Here is a 12,679-nt window from a genome sequence, read left to right as displayed (position 1 = left end):
GAAGTAAAACTTAGTAAGACCAGATTTCTATTCCTCATGACTGTTCTCTTACCAAGGGATTTGATTATGTTTGGCAGGTTGTTGGAGGTGAGGTACCAGAGTTGCAGCATTCCAGGTGTGTATTGTAAGGAGCAAAAATGAGAAAGAGGTGTATACACACATACACACACACTCACACAGGCAAGGTGTGCATGCATGACCACACAGATAAAATACAGAACCCAACGTCTGATTCCTTTATTGTCCGCGTTTTATTCTTTGGGACTGAAACATCTGGTACATGAGCAGTGTTGAGAAGAGAAACAGTTTTCCACTCACGACAAATACACTGGACAAACACGTTCAGAACACAATCATAAGAAAAAAAAACATCAAAACAAAACAAACAAAAAACAAACAATGCAGGCTTCCACGTAAACAGCCCGCAATAAATATAGTCACTCTGCTTTGTAATTATGTTTATCAATTTTCTGTACAGAGAAGAGGAAGAGAGAAATAATTACACCAACTGAATTGTGAAAGCTACAACTAGAAGACATGACTGTGTTCAGGGGATGGAGAAGGGGGGCAGTGCAGGTGAAAGACAGGGAATCGACTTTACGATCTCACAAAACACATCAACAGACACACTCACACACAGACACACATAAGTTCACAAAAAAAAAAAAAAAAACCCACACACACACACACACACACACACACACACACACCAACACGCTCTCAGACATTCTGGGGGTTAGATCAGGTATTGGCCCATGCAGGAAAAAAGAGACATATTTATTTGGTGAGGATCTCTCACACTCACTCACACACACACACACACACAAGATTGGAAACACGTAAAGCAGTGGAATGTGTGACACTGCAACAGAAAGTCCATCCACTGCAGAGAGAGAGAGAGAGAGAGAGAGAGAGAGAGAGAGAGAAAGCAGACATGGAACAGGGAAGTGGAGGAGTAGGAGCGGGAGGAGGGAGAGGTATTGCACTGCCCCAGAGGGGTCAGAGGTCGAAGGGGAGGTCAGGTCACAACTCAGTCCTCCAGGGTGCGGAAGGAGTTCTGCATGTCCTCGTGCAGCTGGGCATAGTCAGCCTTGATCTTGGCCTCTCCTTCCTTGACAGGGTCCTGCAGCGGAACAGAGGGAGAGCGAGAGGGTCACCAGACAGACACAGCAATGCAACACAGCAGTCTGAGATGATACAGGCTGGCAGAGGAGGTGGAAAATATCAAGGGTGGTCTTTATTCTAGGCGATAAAGAAAAATAAGCATAAGTACGGAGAAACCATGCTCACGATGTACTCTCTGCTGATTGAATACTGCTGACAGGGATATAAAGGGAGATGACACTGGTTTCCTTTGCTAAACTGCATCCCACACTTATGTCCAGCTTATTTCACTCAAACCCAACAACTTTCCAAGAAAGTGTCTTATAGTGACATCCAGATGGCTGATGCACAACAATGGGAAACATTCTTTTAGTTATAGGACGTGACTCATTCTCCTGTTGCCATTGGTCGAGCAACAGAGGGCAGAATACAACAACGCACAACAGGCCTGGCAACAGCCTCAACGCGTGGGTACTTGGGATCCATACAAGGCTGTAATTCCAGTTACCACCTCTCCACCTCCATTAGTCACCACCACATATAGAGCAAACATTATCAATCAAAGAATGTAAGCATTACACTTAGAAACTCAGAGACTGACTCGAGAGGTTCTGGTCTGAATTGGACAGGTTCCACTCAGGAGTGTGGAACTGGGCTGCCCAACTACCCATGGGAGGGAAGGGCCCTGTACCTTGAACTTCATGGAGCTGATCCTGTAGAGAATCTCGCCCATGTGCTCGCGGATCATGGACCAGGTGATCTTGTTGTCGCTCTGGGCGGTGGTCTCTACGGCGTGGCGTGCCATGTCATAGAAAGCGATCATGTTGGACAGGATGCCCACCGTCTTGTAGAAGGGGCAAAACCTGTGGAGGGCAACAAGAAAGGGTTATAACAAGAACAACAACAATACAAACACATACTGTACATATATACAAAACTACTGACTGTAGATACGAGTCTGCCTAAAAAGTGATATTCAAAACTCTTTGATCAGTGAGCTGATTTTTACACAAAATTCTTTTACACCAAAACATCTGACAGAGACATTAATATGATGAATGTATGTCTACTATACTAAATAATGCAGAGAGTGTAACGCATTTGGTAAGTAAACAGGTTACTTGAGCATGTTGTTTGTACAAGCACTGATATATACAAAGTATATGTAAAACATAGGGCAGCAGGTGTAATGTGTGTTTATGTATTTGTGAGTGGGATGTTCCACCTGTCATAAGGGGTGTATCCATTCTGTTGCAGGAAGTCATCCTTGATCAGCTTCGCTACCTCCAGGGTGATTTTATCGGTCTCAGCCAGTGAGGCCTATTATACAGAATGTATATATAGGAGAGAGAGGGAGGGGGGATGGAAAGAGAGAGAATGGAAAGAGAGAGAGAGAGAGAGAAAAAAATGGAGAGAGAAACAGATAGATAAATAGATAGATAGATAGATAGATAGATAGATAGAGAGAGAGACAGACAGACAGACAGAGACAGACACAGACGGACGGACGGACGGATGGACGGACGGGGAAGAGACAGAAGGCAGAAACACTTTTAACAATGCCCATGAAACCAAAGGCCACGGTATGTGAATGACAATGCAGCGTTATTTATCATGACAATTGCGTCATCAAAGGACAACAGAAGCATACATAACCCTTGCGTAGAACAACCAGCAGTCACTCCCTCCAATTGTACCCAAAACACACTTAGCTCTCTCCACCCACAGACACACACACACACACGTGTACAGACGCAGTTACCTTGCCGACCAGCTGCACAATCTCAGCCAGATCCTCCTCTTCCTGCAGGATCTCCTTGGCCTTAGTGCGGAGTGGCACAAACTCGGGGAAGTGTTTGTCGTAGTACTCGTCCAGAGCGCGTGTGTACTTGCTGTAACTGATTAGCCAGTTGACAGAGGGAAAGTGCTTCCTCTGAGCCAGCTTCTTATCCAAACCCCAAAACACCTGACACGCACACACAAACACGATTTATAGCAGCAGTAGAAAGCAAAGCAAAGAAAAAATTCTACGCCTGAAGACATTTTCAAAACCGTCTATCCCGCTACAGGCATTTGGTATGATAATCCATTATCAAATCTTCAAATCTATTTTCTAACAGCCCAGCCCACACCTGAATTCCAGTGCCTGAGAACTGTGACTATACTTTACAAGCCTGACCAATGGGAATCCCTTGATGATCAAGTGGTGTTATATTATGATATACCTGCACAATACCCAGGGTGGCAGAAGTCACAGGATCTGAGAAGTCACCACCAGGAGGTGATACACTGAAAGAGGAAATTATAATGATTAGACCAATCTCTGTCTCTATGGAACAGCTGAGACAAGAGGTATGGCTTAGAAGAGGGAGGCTGCCCTCTAGTGTTGGAAAGCTGTACTTACGCCCCCACAATACTGACACTGCCCTCTCTCTCAGGGTTGCCCAAGCACTTCACGCGGCCGGCACGCTCGTAGAAAGAGGCCAGACGGGCACCCAGGTAGGCAGGGTAACCGCTGTCTGTGGACAGAAACACAAACAGGTTTAACCACATATTCCTCTGAAAAGGGGCGTCAGGAAAGCTATTGTTTTTAGTATTAACGTAATAAGTAGATAACAAAGCCAAAGCACTTTTAGCACTACTTGTGCTAACAGGGCACCTGAATGTTTTAGAAAGTACAGAACTGAATGCTGAATGCTATCCAGGTCCTCCTTTAACACCATGGACATATTGTCTATTGATTCGATGAGCACTCTGCAAAATTGAGAGGGTCTTACCAGCAGGCATTTCAGCCAAACGCCCAGAGATCTCCCTCAGAGCCTCAGCCCAGCGAGAGGTAGAGTCAGCCATCATACTGACGTTGTAGCCCATGTCTCTGAAGTATTCAGACAGGGTGATTCCTACAGACAAGCGCACATAAACATAAACACACAAACAAATGCATGAGTTAGTGTTCTATTCATCACCATAAAGCATGAATCAACAACTATTTCTAGCTCACTAAAACTCGATTTGGGGTTATGAGTTTCAAGTTTTCACAATACAGCTCAATCATAAAACTATAGCTGTAATAAAAAAACACGGAAAAACACTTAACATTGGGTACCGGGTACCAAGTTGGAGTTTTAGTTATTTTTCATAATTGGTGATTTTTGATTGGCTGTTACCTGTGTAAATAGAGGCTTCACGAGCAGCCACAGGCATGTTGGAGGTGTTGGCCACCAGAGCCGTTCTCTTCATGATGCTTTCTACCTTTCCATCCACCTCCATGGTCAGCTGTTGGACAACAACACCATCACTCAGACTGAAGGCCCAATCAAATTCTAAGCATACTGCTGTTGTCATAGTGATAGAAGTGACATCATAAAGGAACGGACCTCAGGGAAATCTCGCAGTACTTCAGACATCTCATTACCACGCTCTCCACAGCCTACATAGATGATAACGTCACTGTTTGAATACTTGGACAAGGACTGGGAGATCACAGTCTTGCCACAACCGAAGGCTCCTGGGATGGCTGTGGTTCCTCCCTGGACACACCTGCACACAGGCAAAAAACCCACATGAAGCTCATGACATCAAGATAACAGAATCACAGAGAATATACTTCATTTCATATTGACAATATATGTAGTTTAAGCTATGTAACTACCCATAACATCTGCTTTATGACACAGCAGCTGGGCATAGCTACACTTAGAGGTATGTTCATTAAACTCAAAACATGAACTCCTGTCATAGTCAAATGCCATGGACTGGGACTGTGTGGACTCACGGGAAGAGGGCATCCAGCACCCTCTGACCGGTCAGCAGCGGATGATTGGCGGGCAGCTTCTCAGTGACGGGGCGCACCTGTCGCACAGGCCACACCTGGATCATGGTGAACTTCTCCTTCACTCCCTCGAACTCCAGCTCCAGAACCACATCCTAACACACCACAACACAGAACCCGACGTCAGCAAGGCTCGCAAATGCATGCTTGCTTCTCTTCAAGAGCAGCACTCTTCATTTTGTAGAACAAAGTTGGTTTAGGGACAACTGTGGACTCTATATGTCTAGTGACTCAAACTGCCCAGTGTTTAAAGCAACAGTATTCTAGGTAGTTAGCTTGTTCACTTCACACAAAAACTCCTTCCTTACTGTAGCTTGATCAATGTTGACTGTTATAGACATAGTCTCAAGAAACCTGATGGGATCGCATCACACATCATAGCAATTTGGACAAGATATGCCACAAACATTCAATCATTTAACATTTGTACATTTAACTAAAATAACAACTGTGTGAAACTCATTCTATTTGAACAGCTTTGAATGATGTTCGAATGACAACTTATCAGACAGGCACATTGGCAGACATGTTAATACAGTGTTTGCCGATGGCAATATCAGTAATTAATTTTGCAAGTTTTCAATTAGCTGCTGCTTACGGTATATACTGATATACTCATGCATCCTTAATTCCAACACTTTGTGATCAGCACAGCATTGGATTGGCTGTACGCATTGTAAATGTAATATATTGTAATCGCTCTTGCTAATCTCTCTTGTCTAGTGGTACATGTTACTTAGTGAAGCTAACTTGTAGGACCCCTGCCTCTCACCGAGACATCGTAGTTCCCAGGGGGTGCCAGGTATGTAACTGTGCCTCTGTTTCGTGGTGGCAGCATGATCTTGTGCTTGATGAGGGAGTTCTCAAAGACATTGCCATAAATATCACCTCCTGTAACATGGCTTCCGACCTAGACAATTGTAGAGATAAAGGTTTATAATTAGGTAAGAGGTTTACATTCACAAAAAAAATTATTTACACCACATAAAACCACAGCAATCAGAAACATATGTGCATATTTGCCTTCAATACAAACAATAAACAAGCATGCACATTGCAGTCATATATATTTATAGTACTGTGATTAGTCACATACTCGTAGGTTTTTGGATGGGGTAAACTCCCACTTTATGTCTCGGGTCAAGGATCCGATGTTGATTCCCCTGGGGATGTAGATGCTCTGGGTCATGTCGTTGATGTCCCTCAGTGGTCGCTGGATACCATCAAAGATGGAGCCCATGCAGCCTGGCCCCAGCTCAACGGAGAGGGGTTTCCCCGTACGGAGGACAGGGTCCCCGACAGACACACCCGCTACAGGGGGGTTCAGGAAAACGCTGGGAAAGAGCTGGCCCCCACACACACACACACTACACACGCTGCACTGCTGGCACACTGCACTACTGGTGATCTGGGTTAGATTATATCACACAGTGAAGCATATGAATGCAGACAGACCTGGACATGCAGACAGGGAGATAGTTTATTGCATACTGGGAAACACACAGCGGCTTGGTGTGCACCTCGTCATCTCAATGATTTTTGAGGCAAAAGTCTGGCACGGAAAAGCAGAGCCAAGATAAAACCGCATAGGTTGGCTTCATTACTGAGTGACCTGTTCTCTTCGTAATGGACAGAACTGAGCTGGTGGCAAAATGTGATCTCTGTTAATGAATAATGCTTTTGGCAAGCCACTTTGCAGTTGAAAACAAACTGCAAAGTGACTAAGGTTTCCAGCGACACACAATCCTGGTAAAAAGGCAATGACAAAGACTAATGTAAATGACTAGATGTTATTCCCACTGAGATCTCTCCATTCTTGGGCCAGCGCCAACCATTGTTTAGCTGTGTAGAAATGGAACGTCACAATCACTTGCAGATTGGATGCATTATATTTTCATACTTGGCGTCATTGTTTAATTAAAACAAGGGGAAAAGGCAGCTGCAAGACATCATGAATGTTTCCAGATGCATTATCCAGAAACAGCAGGATCATTCTTCTGTATAAGAAATAGAACATGCTTTTGAGCAATTCTGATTTAGTTTTGACACAGAGGTACGAGTATTTGGATTTATCTGCATTAAATCAATTCTTCCACATGTGATATAACATCTACTTCAAACCCTTACATTGCCATCTGCTGCCTTTGTCTTTCAAAAACTCTACACAAAGAAAAAGCAAAGAGGTTTCGCAACACAATAATTCATTGCTAGGAGTTATGGATCAAAAAGATGCTAAAACATGTCACATGTGGACGCTGACTTAAGGATACATGTTTCCTCATACACCTGGATGGTTGCCATGTCACCCTCCAATCGGATGATCTCCCCCACTAGCTCGCTGTGGCCAACACGCACCAGCTCGTACATGGCTGCTCCCGCCATGCTGGAGGCAGTCACCACTGATAGTCACAAACAAACCAACCGTCAGTCAGACATACTCAAAGAACAATTAATCAAGCAATAATCAATTAATCAATAAGCAATCATACAGGGCTGTTCCACAAATTACATTGGTACTATAGGGTAACAAAGAAGGAAATATGTTTTAAATTATAGTAGGCCTACAGTGAGGTCAACAACTTAATTGACATTTATGTGAGATATTAAGCCATTCATTTTTATGACATATAGAGATGCACCGATAGATCGGCTGGTGACCGGAATTGGCCGATTTTCAGTGATTGGCCATGACCGGCGACTGGCCGGTCAGTCTAAGACATGCCGATTTTATGCCAGTCAAATGCACTCGCCTGCTGCAATTGTAACACCCAGATGAGTTTGCAAAGTTTGAAGAAGCTAGCAACCAGGTCAACACTCAGGGCTGGACGTAGGGCTACACAGAAAGCGCTAATAGGCTATTGAGTTTTTCTATCCAGCGAACGCTGCGCTTTGCCATATTGCGTGGATTACTAAGCTGTCACTTCATAGGTTACCTAAACATCGCTCATCACCGCCCATCCCTGCCGCTAATTGCGTGCCCACAGCTGAACCACAAGCGCAGCTGAACGTAGATAACCGATTGCGACATTAAAAAGAATAAAAAAGTTTAGCGATCATAGGCTACATGATAATAAGATGTCAAGATGCAGCGACATACAGTAGGCTAGCCCTAGTAGTTCTACTCCACTTAAAAAAATACTAGAACCATTTACTGCAAGTAGACTAGGGCTATGCCTAGCAGATTGAGAAGTGGATGTCGTGAAAGTGAACAAACTATAGCCTATTAGAAAGTTGCCTACAATGTAGCCTACATTGAAGAAAACTGATGCTCTGAATACTGAATCAGCTGTCTCTGAAAGTTTCTATAGCCTAATTGATGCATTTAACCGGAATTTGGATTTAAGTTTTTCACTGCAAAACAGACGTGCGCTGTTTTCATATATGGTGGAGCACCTAATCGCTATTAGTACTTCTCCTCCCCTGTGTTTGCGTGATGGTTAGAAGAAATGAAATCGGAATCGGCTAAAATCGGTATCGGCAGGTGAAACTCTATGAAAAATCGGAAATCGGAACCGGCCCAAAAATTGCAATCGGTGAATCTCTAATGACATACAAGTCACGAATTCATTTAAAATCTTAATTCAAATAATGTTTTATCTTTACAGAAAGAATTGACTAACCAGGCCCGGAGACTCCGTGCACATATCCAAACTGGCTCTCCCGCTCCTCATCGCGAATCTTGGGCAGCTTCGAGAAGTCCATCCCGAAAGAGTGAGTCTGCAAGAGAGAAAGCTTGAGCGTTTTCATGGTTCACTACACTGAGCAGAGAAAGATACCTATATTTTACCATGTCACATTACAAAAAACATTTAGTATTGTTAGTATTTTTAAAGATATGAAGCAATTTTATTAATCCAACCAAAATCTGTGTGCTTTGTGACACGAGGGAGAAATGGTTTTCCAGACCGACTCAGTAGTAATCACCCTTAACTGATTTATGATCATCTGAACTAATTGCCTATGGTCTCAGTTATAAAACAGCAAGAGTAAAGCAAATAATATTCTGCAGGTTTGTCAGAAATTATTAAAAACAGCCAACTAGATCCTAATTTTATGAGTACATGATAATAAACTTGAACTTGATGGGGCAATGAACTGAAACAGGACACTTCACCCATTAGATGCTAAATATTTGATTGATTTGCATTTTCACAGTTCACTTCATAAAATCACTAGTGCTAGGAAAAGTATTGATCAAATGACATACTAAGTACTGGACATTCAGTTCAATATGTAGGCCTACACTTCAAAATCCCAGTGGGGTATCCTGCTTACTCAGGACCCCCCCCCCCCCCCCCCCCCACACACACACACACACACACACACACAGGTGCATTCCCTCTCTCCACTTGAGCACTCTTGAATACGGACTACGGAACGATCACTAGCGGCAGTGACAAACAATTTCATCCGATTAGCCGATTTCCACCCTGCCAACACTACATCCAGCATTATTGGCATCCTGAGCGGTAACCATGGCAATATTCTTTATTCTGCTGCAGTAGAAGATGGGCAGCAGGATAAAATGTCACACACACACACACATCCGGGCCTACATCTCTCACACACACACATCCGGGCCTACATCTCTCACACTCACACACACACAGGCGGCAGAATTCGCATTACACTAAAGGACATGCATGTGCATACACAGACAGACACAGACACACACATAACCATCTGCTCAGATCTAATCCACAACATAGATCCTGCAGGTGCTCAGTCACTTTAAGACACATCTCTGGTTCCACGCAGGAAACAACACTCACCGCTCACAAGTCATGCCACACTACCTACATAATTAATATCATTCATCACTCACTAGAGCACACTCATGATCAAACATACAACCACATCATTCATTCATTACTTTAGATGGGCATACCCTCTCCTTGTGCCCTATTTGTCCTTCCCTAGCCTAAAGCCTCACTAAGCTAATCTTAAACCCAGCAGAGATGATCTAAAGGGGGAATTCTCAAACAGCTCCCCTGCCTGTCTGGCCTTGAATAACAGCCTTCCTCTTATAAATAATAATAATAAAAAAAACTGCAACTGCAGCTCCTTTAAAAACACATATCTTACTACAACATTTTCAAAGAATTCAAACATCTATTATTTTATTATCTATTTTGTTTTTAGATTTTCGCCTTGCTTATCATAATGTTTTTTTTATGAAATTACTGGCCACAAACAAGTCCACTATTCAGCTAATGCAATGCAGTGAGTGATTAAGAGAACTGTACTTCCTCCCTTTCTTTTGATAAGCTGCTGATCACAAGGCTCTGAGTCCAAAAATGAATAAGGAATTCCAATCCAGAGTTAACACTTGCAGATGTGCGAGGTCCTACTCACAAGAGATGAACACATCAGTCACATGGTAAAGGCACATGACTGAATCATAAAGTAAGGAGTTGTTTAAGGAAGTGAAAAAATAAACCTGTCTGGAGGGGAAATATTGAGATTGCCATAGGATAAAGGGAAGTGCTAAAAGGGAGTAAACTATCATGCATTCAGCCAACAGCTCATACATCTAGCCATTTTAGGTACGGCTGTGCTTAATGACAACCGGCAAATACATTAAGTAACTGTCTTAACTATTAAATGTGTCTTAAGTCTGGAGAATCGTAAAAAATAGGAAGGAATATCCGCACACAAGCTCCCTTTCTTTTTCTTTATTAAAGTTACACCAAAAGCAGCGTTTTTCGAGCCTTGTAAGCTCTTCATCAGACTGAGGCTCTACTTACTTTTGGTGTAACTTTAATAAACAAAAAGGGGGGCTTGTGTGCGGAATCTGCGGATATTCCTTCCTATGTTTCACGATTTCACTTTTTTATCCATCACCTGCTTATGGATGTGCGCATGTTACGTTTGTTTGGTTTTAGTCTGGAGAATCCCAATATTGCAGCATCAGCCACAAACCCATAGTGTTTCAACAGAGGGGAAGAATCACACAGAAGTCAAACTTCCAGGTTTTCAAACCAACCTAGTCACATGACATTGGTCATCAGACATCTAAAATCCTTTCATCAGCTACCCCATACCCTCAAGGACACACTGGAACCCTAAATTGGCATGGCCTCTGAAACACTGCAGACAGCCTTTTAAAAAATGCAAAGAAATGGCAACAGTCTAGGCGACCAAAATAAATACAATTGTTATTTAATAAAAACTGGGCCGTGATTAGAAGCCGCCGTTTTAAATATAATCGGAGGCTGAAAATGTTTAAACATTCCACATTAGTGTGTGGATCTGAGGAGGTCGTGACAGGTGCACTGCACACGGTTAACATCACCGTGTTAATTGCAATGCTGCGCGGTAGAGCCTACTAGACGACAACGACCATACGACAGACCTGTCACATGCCTCGGCTTCCTAAAGAATAAAAAGATTCAATCGCATCACATTACAAATACCGAAATTAGCGAGTCAACAATGAAATGCCGGGCAATAATCAGATAAACCACCATTGTGACCATGGATAACAACCGAGATATTTTCGAGTCACGATTCTTTGAAGACGTGGAGTCAGCTGCAGCAAAGCCATGACTGAAGTCACATGATCACAGTCTAAACATCCTTTCACTTAGCTCTTACCTTTGATGGCCTACCTGTCCCTTTTAATTCGAACAAATATCGCTGTATTTTAACACTAGACCGTACATTATTTACAGAATCTGACAGTGACTGTCAATTTAATGACATCTCTCTTTTAACATTACCTAGCATAGAGAGCACCAGCTATCTGACGTTAAATGTCAGTGGATGGCTAAGGCAGTGAATCATTGGGGACAAATCTCTAGATTTAGTGATGCTAGCCAGCGAATGTGTCCGATTAGAAGGCCTACTAGTTCTACATTTTGTTGGAAGATTCCATGTTCTTTTTAACACGCAGCACTGGGGACGGGTTTACATTTTCTAAATTATAATTGATAATATTTTAATAGCGGTCATCGCAACAACGATAGTTCATCTAACCAACATCCACGTTAACGTTAACAAACGCTAACGTTAGCTAACATCAACCCTTCATGGTTTGAAGCAATGTCGACATTTCAGTATTCAGCTTGTTAGTTTACAGCAACCTCCTCTAGCGCTCTATCAAATACTGTAGCTAAGTATCGTATATTGGAATTAAACAGTTGATATTTAAAACTGTATTCACTATCATACTAGGTAGCCTACAGGTTAGCTACCGAGCTAGTCGAGGTCATCTGGAAGCGTCAGCAATGAATGAAAAAACGAGGAATTGTCCACCTAGTTAGTTGCAAAGCGTAACGATATAACGTTTGTCAGCCCGCTTAATTCTCTACACAACCGAAGGCAAACATTTATAATTACATACAATCAAGACAAATACATGAAAAATATTATTTAAAATAGCAAAGACGATACCTTTGAGTATGAGAAAGATCAAGTGTACTGTTCCTCTCCCTCGAAAAATATGAGCAGCTTGCGATGCGAGAATAGTCAGGTGACTTGCTGCTTTGCTGCGCACACTGGCTGCGTAAACATGAAACGGAGCCATTTTGGCTCTAGTTCTACTCATTACAGTCTTTACAGTAGGCTACAGAAGTAGGCCCACAGTTCAGGAACAGCTCTGTTCTAGAATCTTTGCTTATGAGTAGGCCTACGTGTTCTAGCCTACTCATGTTCTGGGAGGCTTTGAAGACCTACATGAGCATTACCAATGGACTTGAGCCGTAGTAGCCTACAGGCCATTAGGCTATTTGCTGTTGAAAT

General features: G+C 42.8%; 1 protein-coding gene across 1 annotated transcript; it reads right to left on the bottom strand.

Annotated features, from left to right (window-relative positions):
- Nucleotides 1-222: 222 nt before the first annotated feature.
- atp6v1ab (ATPase H+ transporting V1 subunit Ab) lies at nucleotides 223-12,470 on the bottom strand. Its single transcript, XM_042067361.1, has 15 exons — nucleotides 12,332-12,470; nucleotides 8,557-8,653; nucleotides 7,207-7,335; nucleotides 6,033-6,247; nucleotides 5,709-5,846; nucleotides 4,880-5,031; nucleotides 4,482-4,644; nucleotides 4,272-4,380; nucleotides 3,882-4,004; nucleotides 3,509-3,623; nucleotides 3,330-3,393; nucleotides 2,867-3,070; nucleotides 2,330-2,424; nucleotides 1,796-1,967; nucleotides 223-1,123 (listed from the first exon to the last, which is right to left on the bottom strand). The coding sequence occupies exons 2-15, from the start codon at nucleotides 8,636-8,638 to the stop codon at nucleotides 1,031-1,033; spliced, it is 1,854 nt and encodes a 617-aa protein (XP_041923295.1). The 5' UTR covers nucleotides 8,639-8,653; nucleotides 12,332-12,470; the 3' UTR covers nucleotides 223-1,030.
- Between the last annotated feature and the right edge of the window lie 209 nt (nucleotides 12,471-12,679).

The sequence above is a fragment of the Alosa sapidissima genome, chromosome 17 (genome assembly GCF_018492685.1).
Source record: "Alosa sapidissima isolate fAloSap1 chromosome 17, fAloSap1.pri, whole genome shotgun sequence".
In the NCBI taxonomy this organism is placed as follows: domain Eukaryota; kingdom Metazoa; phylum Chordata; class Actinopteri; order Clupeiformes; family Clupeidae; genus Alosa; species Alosa sapidissima.
Note: the sequence above shows the minus strand (reverse complement) of the source record. Positions and strands in the feature narration are given on the sequence as shown.